General features: G+C 29.8%; 2 protein-coding genes across 7 annotated transcripts in view; one reads left to right on the top strand and one right to left on the bottom strand.

Moving 5' to 3' along the window:
* The window catches only part of LOC129808738 (Kv channel-interacting protein 1), a 303,848-nt gene that overhangs the window by 17,942 nt on the left and 264,204 nt on the right, over positions 1 to 21,702 (top strand). For 3 of the 6 annotated variants that reach the window (XM_055858544.1, XM_055858577.1, XM_055858559.1), the window contains 5 exons: positions 6,554 to 6,900; positions 10,593 to 10,662; positions 11,196 to 11,266; positions 13,790 to 13,984; positions 15,682 to 19,345. In XM_055858544.1, coding sequence (XP_055714519.1) covers positions 6,745 to 6,900; positions 10,593 to 10,662; positions 11,196 to 11,266; positions 13,790 to 13,984; positions 15,682 to 15,810 — 621 coding nt within the window. In that variant the 5' untranslated portion in view covers positions 6,554 to 6,744 and the 3' untranslated portion in view covers positions 15,811 to 19,345. Of the gene's footprint in view, positions 1 to 6,553; positions 6,901 to 10,592; positions 10,663 to 11,195; positions 11,267 to 13,789; positions 13,985 to 15,681; positions 19,346 to 21,702 lie in introns of those variants that run through there. The other 3 variants (XR_008752453.1, XR_008752454.1, XR_008752455.1) reach the window with 2 other exon arrangements.
* Positions 18,421 to 20,465, bottom strand: LOC129808675 (uncharacterized). Its single transcript, XM_055858449.1, has one exon. The coding sequence runs from the start codon at positions 20,188 to 20,190 to the stop codon at positions 19,336 to 19,338; it is 855 nt and encodes a 284-aa protein (XP_055714424.1). The 5' UTR covers positions 20,191 to 20,465; the 3' UTR covers positions 18,421 to 19,335.

Consider the following 21,702-nt stretch of genomic DNA (forward strand, 5'->3'; position numbering starts at 1 on the left):
GAAAAGTGCCAAAACATTGAGATGTTTGAATTAATTGAGACATGAAAGTTTATATAATTATCACCAAGGATCATTCAATAAATACCTACACATATTTTTTTCAATAAAATCTTTGATAAAAATAAAATTCATATGTGAAGAATTAATTATTCTGTTACATCAAATCATCACATCTAATGATTCATGAAATTAAGATTTTATAAAATAGAGAAGATCACAAAACTTGCGAGAAACACTTACAATATACTGCAACATTTTTTAGTCATTATCTCTATGGATTCCTGGCCACTGCGGAAATCCTTCAATTCAGCCTCCGTCAAAAAGTGTTACGGAAATTTCTTTTTTTTTAAAAAAATTATATGTATATGATCCGGATAGAATGAAAATTACAAAATATAATTACACAGTAGAAGCACTCTTGAAAAATTCTTTTGAGAAAAAATAATGACAGTGGAGAAGAGTAGCGCAAAACACAAAATTAACAGACCAAAATGTGTAAATGTGGGGTGGCAAAATGGGGTGAAAATCAAGGAAAAGTCTTTCGTGATATCTTTCAATTTAAATTCACTATGGTAGCAAAATTCTGCTTTGGAAGTCGATGACGTGTTGGTTTGTAGAGAAAAAAGATTTGTCCATTTGATAACAACAAAGAAAATACATATATATATTGTTCACTCTTAGAGTTGGAGCAATAATATAGAGAAAAAGCAACAAAAAAAATAACAATATACACGGTCAGTGTTTAGGGTGAAAAAATATTGGGAACTAGTATTTTTTTTCTTTGTTTTTGTTGCTTTGAAAACCACAAAAATAGACATCACACAAAAATATAAAACTCACACGGCTATTTCAGCCATGCACTGTAAAACATTCCCAACTATTATGCTAAACTTTAATCAGGATGTGTATTGATTTACTTTACCAATGAATATTTTCTATTAGGTGGGATGGTTCACAAATAACATTTACATTACATTGCATGAAGGATAAATATAAAATTCGTGCCAAGCTTGAATTCCAATAGTACGAAATTTTCAGGAAAATACCGAATCACCGAGCATTTGAATAACAAAAAAGCTCCATGCCTCATTAGTGAAGAAATCACCAAATATCGCAACACTAACGACACATTTCACTCAATGTTTTTATGAGAGTGCTAAATTACTTTATCTGATCAATAAAAGAACACACCATATAGGCTTTTCTGAATTTTTGGATAGTTGGATTCTTGTGGTAACCAACTTGGATGTAACCCTTGAAATTATATTTTTCCCCTGCAGAATTTCCCTCATACCACTTATGATTTGAATGTCGTGATAATAATCAATTAAAACTTTAACTTTAAACTTTTAAATTCAATTTACACAGAAAACTGAAAAATGTTCTTTAATCGAATTACAGTAGCATGCATTTAATTTTAACCCATAAAATACGAATAGGGGAATTTGGCATTTCCATGTTGGCCAAAGTCAAAGTATTCTGAATAATTTAATTTTTGAGTCACTCGATGCAATTAAAAATTCATTTAAAAATCGTAAAATTTAATCACATTTAACAAGTTGAACAATGCTAATACTATCTTCTTAGCAAGAGATTATAAAACTCGATAAATTACTTAGTCTGAAATTTTTGTTATCAGTTTGCCTGATTTTTTTATACATTTTTTCAGGAATTTAAAAATATTTTTATGCTTTAAACCTCCGCTAAAATTTTTTTTTGTAGTCTTTGTAGCACATAAGCCAAATCATAGGAGTATGTAAGGATTAATAGCTCGGAACTCAATATGTATAATTAGGTCGTTAGTCCTTGAAAATGAAAGGATCTAAATCTAAAACTACACTGTAGTTTGATAATGTAGAGGAGTTAGGGTGTTCCACAGAGATTAATGTAGGCTCAAAAGATGAGAAGTTCATGTATACGGAATACTATTATTACCAGGAGTCTGGTAGTTGGGGTATCTACTGACTAAAATACCTTGGAGATCGAGTATTTTAAAATGACTAACATTGCAAATCCGACTCATAAAGTCGTTAATAAGTTACTAGAACTTCATAGAGCTCTTCGCAATGGCTTCGGTACTCATTGGGCTTTTTTATCCTAATCCCAAATTTTACAACAAAAATTTGTCATATGACATAGTCATAGTCTTACAGAATTTCCCTTCCGGAGACTATAAAACCGTAAATAGACTCAAGCTGATCCTAGAGAATTTTTAGCCCGTAAAATTTAGCAGAAAAGGATCAGTCCAAACTATTATACACTGATAGTTTAGGATCAGGGATAAGAGATTATTCGAAAAAATTTCTTTTACCGTCACTTTTTACGAGGCTAACATTCTAGCTAAATGATTAGTCTGAGTGGTTTGAGTCCATTTGGCTTTCAGCCTGGAAGTTCTCAACCCCTCAACATTATAAAAAGATCAAGAGCCGGGGACCCTATTTCAGAAAATAGAATTGAAATAAGAAGAAATTATAAAATTATTAATAGTATACATACAATTTATTAAATTAGAAATTGATCCAAGCCTTTATGACGTCTTGACTGCTTTTTTTTCTTGCCTTTGGCTGTTTTCTTTTTTTTCTCTTCTTTTCACTTCTGTTAAACTGTACTGTCCCTTCCTTGGTTTATACAACCTGAGAAGGAGCATTTCCACCGTTTGGCTCTGGAGTAGGTTGGTCCCCAACGCTGAGACAGCGGTGGACGCAAATAATTTCCTGCCTGTAATGTTGCCTCTAAGAAACACACAGTTTCAAAGGCAGATTTTCATTTAAATTAAAAAAAAATAAAAAACATAAATTTGGAAAGGAAAGATTTGTAAATATCGAAACGATAATGTATCAATTAATTAAATAAAAATGTGTTTCGATTTTTTATCTAGCAGTATACTTATCAATTTTACCAAAATTTTCAAGGATTGAGTATTTATTATAAGAGGCTATAAGGCTACAAAAGTCTTTAAAAAACTTAGAACAAATGGAAAAACTTTATTAACTAAAAGCACACGATCCCTGTAGTATGATGAAATTTTTTCGTTGCATGATTCTAAATATAAATCAGCCCCCCTCCAGGGGGTAAATTTTAGTACCGACATTAAAGTTTTGATAAAAATGCTTTCCCGCTGTTTGCCCGTCCGTTTGTCCATTACTAAACCTTCGTCAACATATTAAAAATTAAATTTTATATTTCATGTTAATTACAAATAAGAAGAACAAAGCATAAGAGGTTAAAACTTTCCTACATTAATAGTTAAACAGGCTTTTACTCTAAAGGTCTTACATTGTTTCATTTACAGTTGCTTTTAAAAGCTTCTATTTCACCATAAAATATCTGTAAGGAAATTATTATTTGAATTCGCTCATTTAAAAAGCTGCAATTAAATAACGAATATAGTCTTTAACATAAGCTGTGCTTTTTATAACATAAGAACCACTTTAGCTTTGCAATGTAGTTGGGGTAAAAGGGAGTGAAGTGATTAAAGTAGTGAAAGTAGTCCTTTCTTGTGTGCTAAAACCCAGGGAGCAGAGAATATCGATTTTATTTTCACAAAATTTGTAGCACTGGCTTTTACGACACCTCGGCACAAAGTGAAAATCTCTTTAAATGCTATGGTATACCAGTGGTTCCCTCCCAAAAAAAGCAACTTCTAAACACAAGGTGGTCGGATTTTCCAGAAGGAATTGCGTTGCTACAGAACCAGAGGTCACATTCCCACTATATTTATTGCTATTGCATGATTATGTTGTAAGAAAATGTACTTTGCAGTATTTCCGGGTTTTCCATATATAGCTTACATTATAGCACTGTATACAATATCCGGCTCTGCTATACTATAAATGATTATGAAGAAAAGTTGACACTTGGAAGATTGGTATCAGGCACTTGGCCATAGTCATTCCGACATTTGGGGGTTTTTCAAGAAACTAAGAATAGTATTTTTAGCTTCCAAATGTCATTGATTACTCCCCAATCGTTAAGATTTTGCTATTAAGATAATAATTTTATTTATTTTTGATTGATGAATCGATTTGGATTCAAGAAACTTTCATTTTTGTTTCTCTTCCATTTCGCTCCTTGTGGCTAAAACCTTGTAATAGTGAGATTTTTTCATGTTTAAGCTCCATTCCTTCTCACACTTCTCTGCACGAACAGGGAGAAAATCACACTAACAACAGAAGACGTGTTAAAGAGCAAAAGTCACCATAAATTTTCCTATATTTTACTAGAATATTCAAACCACTGAGAAACATAAATCAACGGGAAATGCTTATTTAATTTTAAAGCTCTGCTAAAGCTTTAAATATTCCATATAATTAAAAAGTTATACCTCATTGTTTCAATATTCGGGAAAGATCAATGCAATATTAAAGTGTATAAGGAAAATATTAAAAAAATAATTAATTATATCATAAAATGTACAAATTTACAAAAAATGCATTTTATAGTCTAATAAAAGGACTTTTGGTGCAAAACTTTTAGTATTCATTAGTTTAAAAGCCTTATAATGATTACTGAAGGTGAAAGAACTGTGGTATTATCACTGCACTTTATTACGTAAGCTTAATGCTTAAAGAAATTTGACAATTTAAAATTAAAGATCTTTATCAGATGATAAGAGACAGCTTTCGAAGACTTAATGAGTAAAAGCTCAAAAATATTTAATACAAAATTCATTATGCTACTTTAAAATTAATAATAATATTTGTATTTCTTGGCAAAACTTATTTTCATTAAAATCCAAAGCTTTTAATAAGCCATCGATTTTCAAAGCTTAAGGCAATTCTAACGCCAAGGTTTCTTTAAAACCTTAAGAAAAACACAAAAAACTTCAGATAAACTGTGCCGAAATGGAAATGTTGAATATTTCTAAATTGTCTTTAATTTCTAAAATGTTTGAGATAATTTTCTAAAACCTTTAAAAATGAAAATTTTGGGATGAACTCGTAGTTTATGAACAAATACTACCCATTTACTCATAATTCTTTATTGTGGAAGATCATCAATACCAGATGGAATTCTGATATAAAGGAAACTTGATGGTATTTGGAAGACATTTAATTCAAATTGCTTCATTTGAACTAAAAATTCTTTTAAATAAGCGCATGGAAAAATATTAGGGGAATGTGGGTATAGTTCGCACACAATGAACCTTCAAACGATGCGAATTTTCTAGTTTGCAAAGAGCATGGCTTACCATTTCTCATCTCGTCTTACGAGGTTAATAATATCTATTTTATGGCTAATAAATTGATAACTCCGTCCCAATTTGATGTCCGTTTTTGAATAAACTCACTAAAATTAGAGAATAATATCATATTCCTTTGGTTGAATAATATACTTTTTCAATGACCCGCATTGAGAGACATCAGCAGAGAAAATTCAAGAGCTTCAAGAGGCACTCCTTCATGAAGTCAAAGATTTGAGCTTTTCACATGATATAAAATTGTTTTTACACTCAAATAGTATTTTTATTTATCACAAAATACCATTTATGTCTGTTTTTGAACAAAAACTCTTTCTAGCCTGCAAACATCCTCTGGAACAATTTCTTATAGGTTTGGAATAGTTAGACATAAAAAAAATAGATTTTATATTGATATTTGGAGTGATTTTACTAGTTAAAAGAATCATTTGTCGTCCATTCCGTACATTCCATAGTATTCTTCTAAGAATTCAAACTAAGGGGTTAAAATATGGGACTGTACTTTTGACATAAAGGAAACCGGGGCACCACTAAACACGAGGTAGCTCCAAACACTGCGATTTTTTAATCGGATATTCGACTTTTAAAGGACAAGACTTAAAGAAATTTATAGGCATTGTAGGGATGCTTGTCCACTGAAGAAATGGTTGAAATAGTCCAAGTAATTTAGAAATAAAAATTAGTGTTTGGTGCAACCCCGTGTTTGATGGTGCCCCAGTTTTCCCTACTTTCTTTCAGAATTATAAATCCTTAATTTGATATTAGGTATTTGAATTAAATATTTAAATCTCTTTTTGCTTCAAGAATGTTTGGAATAATTTTAATAATATTAATTCTTATTATACAGCAAGAACTTAAACACTCTCGAATTTTGAAAGAAAAGTTGAAAAGTTTTATTTATTGCGTAATTTTTCTTCCAAGGATTGATTTGTGAATTTATTGAAATCCTTGTACCAATTCTAAATCGAAATTCTCTGTAAATATACCCAGATCTCAAGAAAAATTGGTAAAAGTTTTCTTATGCAATATTAATTGTACCACCCCATGAACAATGAAATTTTAATAATATATTAGACAGCGCAATTTTCCCCACTTTTAGGAGTAATTTTAAGTGCAGGCTTTGAAAACATCGAATATGTTGAAAAATTATATAAAGATATCAATAACTCTACTAAAAAATAGAAGGTACAATGTTGCATTAAATTGAACGCAAACGAAGTTTAAAGTTTCTATAAAATTGAATTTTTATTGGGTTAAAGAGTGGTTATGGGTTTTTTTGCTACGTTCAGCACAATTTTGGAAGTATACCAAAAACCATATAATAACAAAAGTTTCTCTTCTCATATTTTTCAGCATACCAGTCATCAGAAACCAATCATGATTCGGTAAAGCAGACCGGGGCATCACCTCCATGGGGAAAAATGTTCTTCATATTAGTGTACTAAGAATCAGAATTGACTGCACTTGAGAATTTCTGTCAATCTGGAACATCTTTCGTGGTCTGGTAGACCACTTCAGGGTTGTGTTTTTTGCACAATTGAGTCATGGCTACACCACCTGACAGTCCTCTCGAGGAAGTGGTGTATGAACTTGAGCCAACACGTGTTCCAAAACCAATTCCCGTTGCACTAGAAGATCTCTGTCGACAAACAAAATTCACAAGACAAGAAATCCGAGTGATGTACAGAGGATTTAAAACTGTAAGTAAAATCTTATTGCTCATTTTTTCAAACTCCTTATTATATCTTAGAAAATCACAAATACATAGCAAATAGCATAATGCTAGAGGTATTCATGAAATGAATAATATATGGAATGAATATATAATGGAAATAACTTTGAAGGATATTTTTTTAACTACTAGAAATTATGTGGTATTCAAATCAAATAGCTGAAATTTTAAATAACTCCACTAAATCTTAAAAACAAACTTTGTGAAATAATAACGTGATTATTTCAGTTTCTCTTATTCGTTGAATTTTTTCTTCGATTGGGTTAAATTTTCATCTCATAACCTTCATATTGATAAATTTTTGAAACTCAGATATACTTCCAACGAGTGTGTCCTAAATTATTCACTTTGTTTTAAATGTTGATAAATATGCAACAGCAGAACTTTTAAATTATGGAATAATTCATAGTATTACTAACAAAATTTCACATTAAAACTCACTGTAAAAGTTTAGAAGATGGTGGGGCAATTTTCCGCAGCTGAACTTTTGTTTAAGACTCATTTGCTAAACGTAAATATAAATGCTTTTAAAACTAACAAAGTGCGATTAGTTTCTCTTATGTTTTGGCTATTTTAAAATAACACAGCACTATTCACAAAAATATATATTTTCAAAAATAATGCATACGTGAACTACCCCACTCAGCCCTAATGCAGCAACAAAACATATCAGTTGAAAATTCATAGCCTATCCGCTGAAGTAGAGATCGCCAGAGAAAGAAAAATGTTCCATAATTTTCATAAAATATAGGCTCTAAACTAAATCAATTTTTAATATTTTATCGGCGTCCATAGAGGTGAAAGAAACACCGAAAGAAAATCTGATTCATTTTTATTGTTAATTGTCGATCAGTGAAAATTTTCTCGTCCTTAAGGGGTTAAAAAAACTGTGTTTAAAGTATTTGAAGTACGATTAATCTAATTCGCCTAATTAATATAATCACCTAAAGTAAAAAAAAACAACTAAAGAGTTTCTGTCACTACGCAACTAAGATTATTTTTAATAAATAATTTTTAAAATATTTAAATTTGAACTTTTGAGAGTTTAATAGAAAAAAGTACACGTTTCGGTATATGTTATATCACATTTCATTTTACAAAATGAATTGCGAGAATAGAAAATAATCCTTTGTTCAAGCACAAAAAAATAGAAAGAATGAAAATTTATAATGAAATCGGTGCACTAGTTTTTAATAAACCTTGTTCACCGATTCAACAATTGATTTTTGATCAAATTCAAATAAACTTGACATTTTCCTCTGACCCATTGTAGAGACAGATATTTCTAAAGAATCTATCTTCGAGAGAATATTTTTTTCGAAGAACTTGAAACTTTTGAGAAAATATTTTTCAAATTCCGCACTATAATACATTTTTTTTTAAATTTTCTTTTAAGAATTTCTGTCCGGGAATGTAGAAAAAGACCAAACCTATCTTAATTTTCATAATTTTATTTTCTACAAAAATGTAGAGGATAAAATAGTTTCATGAAATATTTTCATATATTTCTTGCAGTTTTTTCTTTAAATTTTAAGTTCCACGTCACCTCTTTTGGTTTTTGGCAAATCTTATGTCCTAGACATACTTACGACTTAAGCCGAGAGACGACTTAGTGGAAAATGATGGAAATGATGTCTAACCATTATTTCGAATATAATAACGCTAAGCCGTCTCTCGGCTAATCCTCAGGTCTGTCAAGGCCATTAGGACTAATGAAAATTGATAGAATTGAGATTAAATTACTCTTAAGTTTCTAAATGCACTAAACCATACCCTTAGGCATGTAAATATTTTATAGGATATAAAATCATAATTGTTATTATCAAGGATTTTTAAATCTTTAGAAAATGACTAAAGTCGTTTTATTTGCCTATAACGTCAAAAATCCTAGTAAAAACAAAAACTGATATAAGTACATTTCGAATTATTGATCATAAAAAGAGTAGGGGAAAACTGGGGCAAAAAGTCACAAATCGAAAATTCAAAATTCAATATCTTCCAATATAAGTAAGATAGCGGCTAAATTTTTTTTCCATAAATAGCCTCCATGGGTCTTCTTCAATGTCGTAAGTTTGTTAGAATTTGAACAAGGAATTTAGAAAATAAAAAATATCGAAATTTTTAGCCCTATTTTTGAAATATCTTTCATGTAGAAAATATCAATTATTAGCTAGGGGAAAGTGGGGCTATATTGAGCTGTGGGGCTAAATTGATATACGATTTTCCGCATATTTCTAAAGGCAGCTGGTATTTACAATTGTTTTATTTAGATTCACAATTGTTTTGCCTATCTAAATTATATTACGTTAAAGCGGAGTTTCCTTTATAAATATGAGAAAAAATCGAATATCAATGTAACCCCACAGCTCAATATAGCCCCACTTCCCCCTACTTATATTAAATTTGATGCACTGGTGAATATTTCCCAAATTATCTGGATATTCTTTGAATACGAATCCGCTAACTATTTTAGAATTTTACAAAGATTCTTTTCTCCAGAAATCGTTTTATTAAAAACGACCACTTGGGGTAAAAAGTAACAAAAGCTATGGAGCAAAAAGTAAGAAAAACCGAAACAATTTCTGATATCCCACGGTGAAAAGAAACGTCAATGCTATGTGTCGCCGTTTGTTGATTGCATTGGTCAAACGATTTGCAGTCTTTTGTGTGTTTTTTCTAAAATAGCTTAAAATGCGCTTTTCTCGCTCAGATACAGAAAACGGTGTTTTACAAAGGTGTAGAAGAATAAATTTCCTATGAAAATATGTCCTCTCGGTATTTTACTTAAATTTACGTAATCCCGTAATAAAGCGAATCAAAATGTGATAGTATCTTATGCCTGATACTATTTGCCCCAGCATTTTTGAGAATGATCACAAAATTACCTTTCAGAAAACGGCTCGATAAATGTATTTCCTTACAAAATAGAGGAAAATGACTTTCACAAAGTTGTAGAGCGGTAAATTTCCTATAAAACTGCGTTAATTAGAAATTTTGGAGGTGCTCGGGTAGCTTGTAAAAAAATAAAATATCCGTTTTGTGACTTTTTACCCCAGTCTCCCCTATATGTATTCCAATGTAATTTCTTTACTTATATTTTTTTTAACCTCTGAATTTGTCTAATTTCTCAAGTTAAAAGGATTTCTTATTATTTGGCAGATTAGGTAAATTTGTGGATGCAATGGCTCTATAATGGCACGTGTACCGGGTTCGAATTTCATTTAAATAAAGTCGCTCATACGTCATAGAAGATAGAAAGCCGATTTAATTCATAAACCTAATTATGATCAGATTACGTAAATCAATTTTCTATTCAGACAATTCAGTTCTGGGATATAAATATGTCAAATAAAAAATAACTAAACATTTATCATTGTTAACCGAAATATTGAATTTGATAGTAATAAAATCACACGATTTTCACCATCACGTACAATTGTAAACCGCAGTGAAAATTATTAATATCTCCTGTTGGCGTACAAAAATAGCTGATATTGATAGTTTATTAAACAGTTCGCAGTCACAAAGGCCGTTCAATTATATCAATAACAAAATTCAGAATTATTTAGATATATACCTTTTGCAATAATATTTCCACTATATTTAGATTATTGAAAGCTTTTCTTTTAATAATTTCTCTTTCTCTGTCTTCCCACCCAGGAATGTCCAGAAGGTGTTGTACATGAAGACTGTTTCAAAGACATTTACGCAAAATTTTTTCCACATGGCAGTAAGTATCACTCATCACCTTTTTGTATCGACCATTCTCAAATATTGACGCAAACACTGAAATTTTCACACCAGCCCAATTATACCTCAATGCTCTGAATTTTAATCTCATTACCATTTAATAGTCCACGATTGCCACCTATATATTCGACATAATGTTTGTATTCAAAATTTTCTTACACACTATATTGATTTGTTTGAAACACAAATTACAAATTTAACTTCATTTTAAATAAACCAAAATTATTTTTAAATGTTTGTGTTAAGATCTAAAAAAAAAATAAAGTAAGGAAATTTAAATGCTTTTTCCGTAGCTTTTTCATCAACAAGTATTAAATTTGCACAAGCATTTCCTTTTCAATAAACCCCCCACAATTAAGAACATTAAGAGTGATTTGAGCATAAAGTGGCGTATAACTCATTTTCTTGCAAAAGACCCTAATATATACTAAATGGTGGAATAATTGAAACCACAGTCCCAAGTTATATAATTTAAACATCCAATGACTTTTAAAATATCAATTATTATTTCAGATTCCAGCCTTTATGCCCATTACGTGTTCAAAGCATTCGATGTTAACTGCAACGGAGCAATTAGCTTTCGGGTATGTTGAACAATAATACTCCACCAATTTATTTGCCATGCTCCAAAATCAAAACAATCATTTTAACTTATAATACAACATTGTATATGTGTGTTCAATAAATTAAACATCACGGGCGATTCTCTTCACAAAGTCTCAAATGAAAAACTGGTATCGTAAAATAGAATTATTCTTAACAGTAGGACACCGCTAATTAAAGAGTTTATATAAATAAATAGTGGTAGGATCATTTTACATTATACTCGCAATTCTTCAAAGTTTTAAACAAAACAATATTTACCACACGAAAAAGTACCCAATTAAATTGGGTGTTTTATAATTATCTTTCTATGTTTAATTTCCTCTATAGAACTGTTTTAGGAGCACAGAGTGATTCAAATAAACGAGCAATCCAAATTACTATTCAGTTTAATACCCATGCTGAATATGAAATTTCATTGTCCTTGCTATTTTGCAAAGCTAAAAGTCAATAAAAATTCTAATTGCTCGATTAATTGTACCAATCTGTGGTATTTTTAATTTAGTTTTTTTATCTTTGTAGTTTAAATTAATAATCAGAATATGAATTAGTAGATTTAACGGTGAAAACACATTACATACAATTTTTGATATGACATAAAAAAATATCTGCTATGTCTATGTAAAATGGTTGTGCCAATTACAACCTTATAAATTAGTACCAGATTTAAAAGCTAATCATAATAATAGAAACACTTAGAGTGAGTGTGCCAAATTTCAGCCAGCTTGCAATTCCGTCCAAATTTTTTGTTCCTCGAATTTCCATGAATTTTTAGTTTTTGCATACTCTAGCGATTATACAATGCAAAAAAATAACAAAAAATGTCGCTTGGACAAACGAGATGATTTAAAAATACATTGGAAGAATTCCGGAAGTGTGAGGAACTATGAGAATGAAGGTGTCCGAAATAGGCCACCAAAGCTATATGTCTTGATTTTTATTCATTTTAAAATGTGTTAAGAATAATTTTAGAGAAAATATAGACGATAAACTGTCTAAAAGGTTCCAAAAATCACCCCTTAAGAAGAAGTAACAATAAAGTCGACTTGTATTAAAAACATTACATTTCAAACTTGAAACTTTGGCGCTTGCATGCAACAATGCCGAAATTTGACATACTTACCCTACCCTGATATAAATGACAACCCTATACCCTGATATAGAAGGTATAAAAGGGTGACAAAGCGTCCCAGGCTTTGCGAAGTGCTCGAACTCATGACTAAGATGCTATACCTCAAAAGTACTTTGGCATCATTTACATAATTTAAGTAGTAAATTAAGTAATGAGTAATTTTTTTTCATAATAAATAATAATACCAATTTATTGATAGATGCCCAAGTTACATAACATAAAAATGAGAACAAGGTAGTAATTATATAGTTTATAGTAATTAAATTTACTTACAATCTGGACTAATTTCTATGAACTATAAACTCTGAATGAATATGAAATAGACAATCTATCGCTTATAAACCGACAATTAATTTGTTCTCAATATTTAATTTTCATGCGATTTATAGGATTTATAAATCAGTTTAAATTGGTTATAAAGCGGCAAATAGCAAAATTAAATGAAATGATAGAATTCGTAAATTTTCGCCATGAGTTCGACTGATAAAAAAATTTATTAATCTTAAATAAATAATCCAAAACTACTTTTGAAGTACAGTATTGTGTGGTTAAGTGTTCAGTATTCCGCAAAATTGCGATATTTTTCCATTGTTCCTTCCTCATAAAAAACTATTTTCTAAGCAAGTTTTTGAATTTAAAATTTACTAATCATATTGCAAACTTTAAAATAAATTTGTGCTTTTGACACTTTTCTATATAAAAAGTCAAACTATTTTTGTCAATTAGAGAAACGTTCTAGCCCTATGTTGGATTATTGCAATATTTTTACACTATGTTAATGTGTTTTCTCCAATAGGCATATTCTTATAATAGAAATTTTCTTATTCATTTTTCTTATATAGAAAAAGCTAAATAAATATAGTGCAAATTAGATGAAATTTGTGAGAAACAGTAGTGATATTGAAGAATAAAATCTCACAAAGATATTTAAGTGAAACAAGACTAATTGTAGTGGGATGAATTTGCAAAAAAAAAACGTCGAAGCTTCCAAAGAGAGGGACCATGAAATCGATATTTTAGGCCAGTGAAAAGAAAGTACTCCTGTTTAATATACAATAATGAAATAATTTTCCTTTCTATCAGCACGCATTTAAAAACCTTTTATCCTTAATAACAATGGATATATATTTTCATACACAAAAGTATACCTTACACATTAACCATAAAACCTTATTAAATGCATATATTTACCAAAAACCTTTTCAATAGTGTCAAATATTTCAATTTCTTTACATGAATAATGAATTATTGAATTATTAGTGTCATTATATCTGAGGCATGTTTTACGCATATTTTTCATATATATTTAGATGAATAATTTATATTACAGGAATTATTGTACGTTTTTCTTCTCTTCTTCTCGTCCGTTTAGGATTTGTTAGTAACATTATCAACTTTATTGCGAGGTTCAGTTTATGAGAGATTGAGATGGACTTTTAAACTTTATGATTTGAATGGAGATGGCTGTATTAGTCGGAATGAATTAGGTGAAGTGGTGCAAGCTGTGCATGAGCTAATGGGTAGAAGAGCACATCAGCCAGAGGATGACAGGAAAGCCAGAGACCAGGTGAATATTTTTAATTCTCAAATATAGCAATAATAAAATTATATTCATATGCAAAAATGAATCAATAAGTATATAATATATAGGGTTGATTTTTTTTCGAGGCTTCAAATTAATAAAATTGATTCCACTCGTTTTTAACATTTTTATCAAATTAAACAACTCGGAAAAATATCGGCTCTTTATTCAGTAATCTGAGAACTTTAAATTTTACGATACATCGTTAAACTGTAATGCCAGTAAAAACTAATTTTGCGATATAATGAACTTTAATATTCAGCTATTTAAGTTTTAGCACTTCATAATGCCTTACATTTGCATATGCAATTATCAAAACCAAACAATTAAAAGGAATTAACGATAAAATCTTATATTTACTGATTTATGAATAATTAATTGTAAAATTCTGTAATAAAATTCGTGAATAATATTTTTTTTATATTTTTTTTTAACTTACAAATACTTAAAATTGTAATGTTACACTATTTTGGAATTCAAAATTTCAAATAAAATATTTAAAGTTTTTGAAATAGTTACCGGAATAGTGGGCAAATGGTAAAAGATATCAACTTCTAGTCTTCGGTGGCGTTCCATATAAGAAAACTATCGAAAAAATATTTTTATCTTTTTCTTTCACCTATCCTTTTCCTGTAATATCATGTTTTGTGGATTTTATTGTAATCGGTTTCAATTATTTCTTTTATTTTCAGGATTTTTATGTATATGTGTTTTAGAACATATATTTTTATGACCGAAAACAGTTCAAACTCGATTTTTTCAAGGTCAAAGATATATAACTCTAGAGGGAATATTTCTTATCCTATTTATTAGGAAGATTTTGAAATTTCCAACCTTACTAAACCGGTTCTAATTAGTAATGGATCAACAAAGTACTCGTAACGGATTTATTGCCCTCAAATATTGCTATTTATTTGTCGTAAGCACATTTTAAGGACTCAGACCATAAGTTGATATCAGTTTTTTATTATCCAGGATCTAAAATGTTAACTAGTATTTGGTCCTTGACACACTTACGACTTAAGCCGAGAGAGAGACTGCTTACATAGAAAAAATATTTCGTAAATATGTTTGTGAATTCCTATGGGAGAGTTACGAAATGCTTGTGAATCGTATAACCCACAAACATGTTCGTAAAAGTTTGTACTTTTTCACAAATATTGTTCTTAACATGATCACTTGACGAGCATTTTTTGTACTTTTACAAACATTTATTCGTAAATGTTCGTAAACACACAAAAAATGTTCGTAAAATTTTGTCATTTGTTCGTAAATGTTTGTTTTCCTGTCGAACATTTTACGAACGCATTTACGAACAAATGACAAAATTTTACGAACTTTTTTGTCATTTAAGCAATTTCCTGCAGTTAGTTTCAGGTTTCAAGTAGTTTTCCTTTAGTTATATAGGTACTCGGAAAATCAAGAGTATTCTTCCAAAAGGTTATTCTTCATTTTGAAGAAAAAGATAAATTTATACAATAGAATTTATAATAATATCAAATTAAATATTTCATTTAAAAGTTTTGCTAATATAACAATATTTAATTTGAAAAGTTATAATTTAAACAAAGGTTTCAGTTGGTATTTTGAGAGGAGCATAAAGTTCCCTTCTCTTAAGAGATTTTTTCTTTTATTCATAGTTTGTTTCACTTTCTAAACTCACACATTTCTATGTTTAACAGGTTGACAGAGTTTTTCGAAAGTTGGACCTGAATCAGGACGGAGTGATAACAATTGAGGAATTTCTAGAAGCTTGTTTGAAGGATGATCTTGTTACAAAATCACTGCAAATGTTCGATACAGGACTTTGACGACTGCCTGAGCATCTCGTCAGCAATAAACTCAAAGATTCCGTCTCTTTAATTGATCTGTAATTTCCTTTGTGAATTAAGAATTAGTTTTCATTTCAACTTTTCAATTGAGAGTGTTATAATTATAATCAAAACTGTGACTATTGGACAATTTTTCTAATTACAAAATGTGGATGAATTAGATACGCTTAAATAGAGTGATTCCTCACATAATAATTATTTTATTATTTACAAAATTTTTTCTTGTTTTTTTTTTTAGCAATCTTTTCTCACTTTTAACTCTTGTCTCCCTTCCTCAGGAATCTGGAAGTTGTAATGGAAAAGTGAGGAAAATTGAAACACTTATACAAAACCCCAAAAAAAATGATTAACAAAAATTATCGGACATTAAATGTTCAGCAATAACTTTATATGTTACAACTAAAAAAAAAACAAGTGGTGTAAATTGTAAGACATTAATTACTCCAATTTTTGCATAATAAATTATCACAATTCCGGAGAAACGGGCATTAAAACATTAAAACATTAAAACTACCATCAGTGTTACAACAAAAATTACTGAATAATTTAGGCAAATAATAAACATAATAAAATTGTCGATGGCTAAAGTTGTTCCAAAATTGGAACTTTGTGTATAAATTAACTCAAGCGGACATTTTATATTGCAAAAAAAAGGTGAGAAAATAAATTTTTCAAATAGAAAATGTTCCATGTGCTATTGGAATAAATAAATAATTGCCATACATTTAATCTTCGTAATAAAATAAAATTATCCAATATACTGTGTGATCAATGAAAATAATTGTGGATGAACAAAAACCAAATATTTTTATTTTGTATGTAAAACTTTCAAATTTAATATTAAAAAAAATTATAATTATGCCTCTGAAAACTGAATTAAAATGTTTGCAAATTAAATGTTATTGCATTGATCCATTGTGTTGACAGGAAAGCCAAATTATTATTTTGTCAACAATGAAAATTTATTAAATATATAAAATTTCAATATGATCTGGGGATTATGTTTTTTCACACAAAATACATTGACAAAAATTTCACATGCAACAACAGAAAAAAAAACTAATCAAAGCCAAAGTGCAATTTTATATCACAGGAAATATTCTCTGAATGGTGAATGATTGAGAAATCTTCTATACATTTTAGATACCTAATCAAATGGCAATTTTTCTTCATGTGAAATGAAAATGAATTAGGAAAAAGACACTTTTAAATTTTATTAAAATATTTCGTGTATTATTCTAATTAGATTTTTAAAATCTTTTTCACTTTGTGTAAAATATCTTCCCCCAATTTGGGAGAATTTATTGAATCATCATAAAAAATGACAGGAAATTTAAAAACTTATATTTATATAGTAGGAGTGGAAGGAACCAAACGTAATGTTTCAAAGTTAGAACCACTTTCTAACGGATCAATTCAACATAGCATTTCGTTTTATTGCTTTAACTGAATCTGGACATTACAGCCTGAAAAAAAAACTTCTAATAATGTATACAATTTTTTTCACACGATTATTATCCAATTAGAAGAACATTGAGAAATATTAGAATCTTTTTATACGGTGGAGCAGACAAAATTTCAAATAACTTCAACTCAACACAGCCAACATTGCGAAATTAATTAATTAGTGTTAATAGATCATGGAAAAAAAAATAAGAAATTTCTAACGTAAAACTAAGATTTAGAGAATCAAGTATTTAAAAAATAAAATGTTCAATGTAATGAATGTATGTAATAATGTATTTTACATACATAAGGAGCAACAACAAAAAAGAAAAGCTTCCACAGGGCATTTTAGTGAAAAGAAATTACAAAAAAAAATATTTTCCTTTTAAAATTTTTCTTGTGAGTGATATAGAAAAAAAAAGAAATAATGTGCAATAAATTTTATTGTTTTTTAGTGATGAAGAAACTCTTTGAGAGAATATTAATATCAATTTGAGTTTCGCATATCATAGATACATTTAAATTTAGGCAATTTAAAAAAAAACAATCATTCAAGTATTATCTTTCTATTTTCAATTTCATAAATGTGTATAAAAAAAAACTATTGGAGCAAATTTTTACCAAATACTCGCATAAAGTCCCACAGTCAGAATGAAGGAAACTTTCTTAAAGCAACTCAAATACAGGCTTTGGATACAAAAAAAAACTTGAAAGAACTATTGTCACAACTTTTGAAAAGAGGATTACCAATTGCATAAGTCCCACAAGACACTTAATTGATTTTCAATATATAAATTTTTAAATGTACCTGTAACAACGGTAGAAAGCTTTGCCATGATAAACTATCAAAACAGACGGTAATTACCACACAATTATTCCCCACCAAGAAAAAAAAAATTCAATACTCTACATTTATCCAGGCGAAACATTGTAATATGATGAATAAAAAAAAACACGCTATTTTCAATAACATTATGTCCTTGATCCATTTGAGGAAGAAGTGAAGGAATTTTTTGCAACAACGTCCACCAAATGTAACATGGAAAATAAAAGTGAAACCTGGTTAACACAATTTAATAATGGGAGAATATTTATATTTAATGGGATACAAAAAAAGAACATTTAAAAAAAAACTAATGGTCCGACTGTATTATCTCATTTTATTTTAAAGTACATGAGTCAAATGTATAAAAACATTGCATTAGAATAAATTGCTTATCAGTTGCATCAGTCAATACCAATTCTAGCAGTTTCTGATTGATTGTTATACAAAAAAGAACACATTTGCTAGGCCTGTGAATGTTATCAAAAGTTAATAAAATTTTGTGATGTTTACACTGTCACAATTAATGTTAAAACATCTAGAAGTATGCTATTAATTGCTGAAAAAAAACATGAAATATCTAAAATTGCTAGAATTAGGGTTGCCTGCTGCAAGAGTAGTAAAGACACATTTTTCTACATTAAAATCATTCAATAGTATACTCGACTTATGCATTTCAATGAAATTGTATGAGATCCTACACTCGGACTTATGAAATTATTTATCTTATTAATTAATTAAAAAAAAGAAATTCAATTGCTAGAATCTATATGATTATAAAAAAAAATTGACGTGAACTATGAAACGAAATTAATAAAAAAAATAGAGGGAAATATGCTTTAGATTTAAACTTTATTTACAAAAAGAAAAATTACGAATCAAGTGTATTTGAGAGTAGTGTTATTTTCTTACTCGTTTTCTCAAGAAAATTGTATAAAATATTTATTAGGATATGAATTTTTTAAGGTAAAAAAAAGTTGTACCATCTGCTTTAATTTCCTGTTAATTTCTTAGACTGGTTAATATTGTTTTCATTGTTCGTTCTATTTTTTACTTTGAGTGATGAAATATATCTTGTAGAAAGGACAGATGATAGTTAATTTCTTTTCTCATTTAGAATTAATCTAATTACAAGTTATTTCGTAATCTGAAGAACAAAAAAAAAATATAAAGTATGACAAAAAAATAATAATAATGGTTGTAAGAAAACAAGTAAATCTTATCATTAAACAGAATTACATTGGATTTTTCATGTCTTTTGGATAGATAATCTCATATTCACACACCTCACTGTCCGGCAAATCAGGAAGAAAGGGCTCAATGAGAAAAATAATATCCAAAAATTCATTGATAGTCACACCATTAAGCATTTCGGGTGTCATTTGTTTGGCCATGTCTGCAATTTGTGGTTCAATGTCCGGAAACATGACATCAACAATTTCAGCACCAAGCGTTGTGAATGCCAAATTGAAGAAGTCCGCCAATTCGTCATCATTGAACAAATTTTCAATGGATGTGGTTAGATTTCCCAAGCGAAAATCCATTTTAAAATCAGGCATACTCCATGTCACTGTGATTCCATCGTATCCAATTGTTGAATTTATTACTGTATGCATTTCCGTGAGGACAATGGAAAAATTCCCATCTCCGAATATTGGCAGTAATCCACCCAATGTTCCATCGATATCATAATATCCTGACATAGATAGCCTGGGAAGAGTGACCTCTATCCAGAAATCAAGATTGTCCATATTAAACACCAAGTCATTCACCATAAAACCCGATAATCCATCAACTCGAAGATTGGAAAGTGCCCCTCTGATACTCCCAAGTTCATCATCCATTTCGAATTCCATAAAATCCGTGGTGAAAGGATCCAATGCCGGAAGATTTAAATCTTCCATTTCCATCTTCATGCGACACCGAAATTCTTCAAAAAATATCAAAAGCGCCTCTTCCATTGATTTGCTCTCTTCCCTCTCATCCATCAACTGTGATTGCAAATATTCTCTAACATTTTCCACCGATATTGCAGAGGAAATGCCCAAAGATAGTATTGATAGAATTGTAAGGATTTCAAACACTTTCATTTCAGTCAAACAGCTTAATGTCAAAACTCTTTCAACCACTGAGTATCACTATTTGGAGAATATTCGTCTGAGACGATAAGTCAAGTATATCAGGTGAGATAGAGATTATTTGTAGACGAAAAGACTCAAAGATACGGAGTGCAATTGAATAGATATAGCAAATCACCCAAATTGATTAAATTATCAAATTTCAAAATTCAAAAGCATAATTTAAAATTTTATTTAAAAGACTTGAATAATATTGTTTATAGTATCTACTGCAGTAAAAGAAACGTAACAATTAATATTAATCGTATCGAGAGATTCTTTCTTCGATTCGTTCATGTCGACTTGTTTAGATGGAATTAATCTCGTAGTGGCAGAATCAGCGAGTTCATAGTGAACTGTCCAAGAACACTAGGGTAAATTGGTACAAGTTGGACAATGGCAAAAGTTGGAAAATTTCGCTGGGACAAGTTGGACAGGCAATTTTTTCTTGATAAATACAGTACTAAATTTTAATTAGTATATTTTTCTATGTTATAGTTTAATTATTTGGTTCCTTGTGCTGCAAATAAAGTGAAAATCCATTCATATGAATAAGATTTAACGTATAAAATTCTCACCTCAATTGACAGTGTAACTTTTCACCGTCGAAAAAATACATCGATCGGCCATTTTTTCCTAATAAAAACACAGGAAGAGTGACTTTGGTTTTTCGGTTCTGTTGACATTTCTCAATATTTCTGGCAAATTTTAGTGGAATAAAGTGTTTAATCTCGATAGTTAACGGTACGTAATGGTTTTATTTGATATAATTACTAACTGTAAGAAGAAAAAGTGCTTATTTGAAGCGTGAGCAAAAGTGACAAATTGGACATCCGGAGATACGATTGTATTGCAGGGGTTTTCTTTTTATTTCAGATGGGTAAAAAGGCAAATAAATTGAAAAAGTACAAATCCTATACTCAAGACCAAGTGAACAAAGCACTGGAAGCTTTTCGTCAAGGAAAGTCACTAAGTCAGGTGTCAGTATTATTTGGGGTGCCAAGAACAACACTTTTTAATAAGCTGACCGGGAAATGTCCGGAAGAATGCTCTGGGGGAAGGCCTCCTACGCTGCCAAAAGATATAGAAGATGAGCTCGTTGAATGGATTTTAGGATGCAGTGACAAGTGGCATCCTATAACAAAAGATCAAGTCCTCAACACTGTGCAAATTATTTGTAAGAAGTTCAAGATTGTCAACGAGTTCACCGATGGCAGGCCAGGATACTCTTGGTTCAAGAGCTTTTTGAACAGATACCCAGAATTGAGACTTCGTACACCAGAAGCATACACAACCCAAAGAGCTGGTATTACCACTGAGTGGTTTGAGAAAACTCATGAATATTTAAAATCCAAAGATCTTCTGGAACTTCCTCCTGATCGCGTCTTTAATCTTGACGAAACGGGTGTAATGCTTTCGCCCAAAGGTGGACAGGTATCTATTATTATTCTATGGAGTTTTTAAATTCATGTTTGAAGTTCTTTG

This window comes from Phlebotomus papatasi, chromosome 1 (assembly GCF_024763615.1).
Source record: "Phlebotomus papatasi isolate M1 chromosome 1, Ppap_2.1, whole genome shotgun sequence".
Taxonomy (NCBI): domain Eukaryota; kingdom Metazoa; phylum Arthropoda; class Insecta; order Diptera; family Psychodidae; genus Phlebotomus; species Phlebotomus papatasi.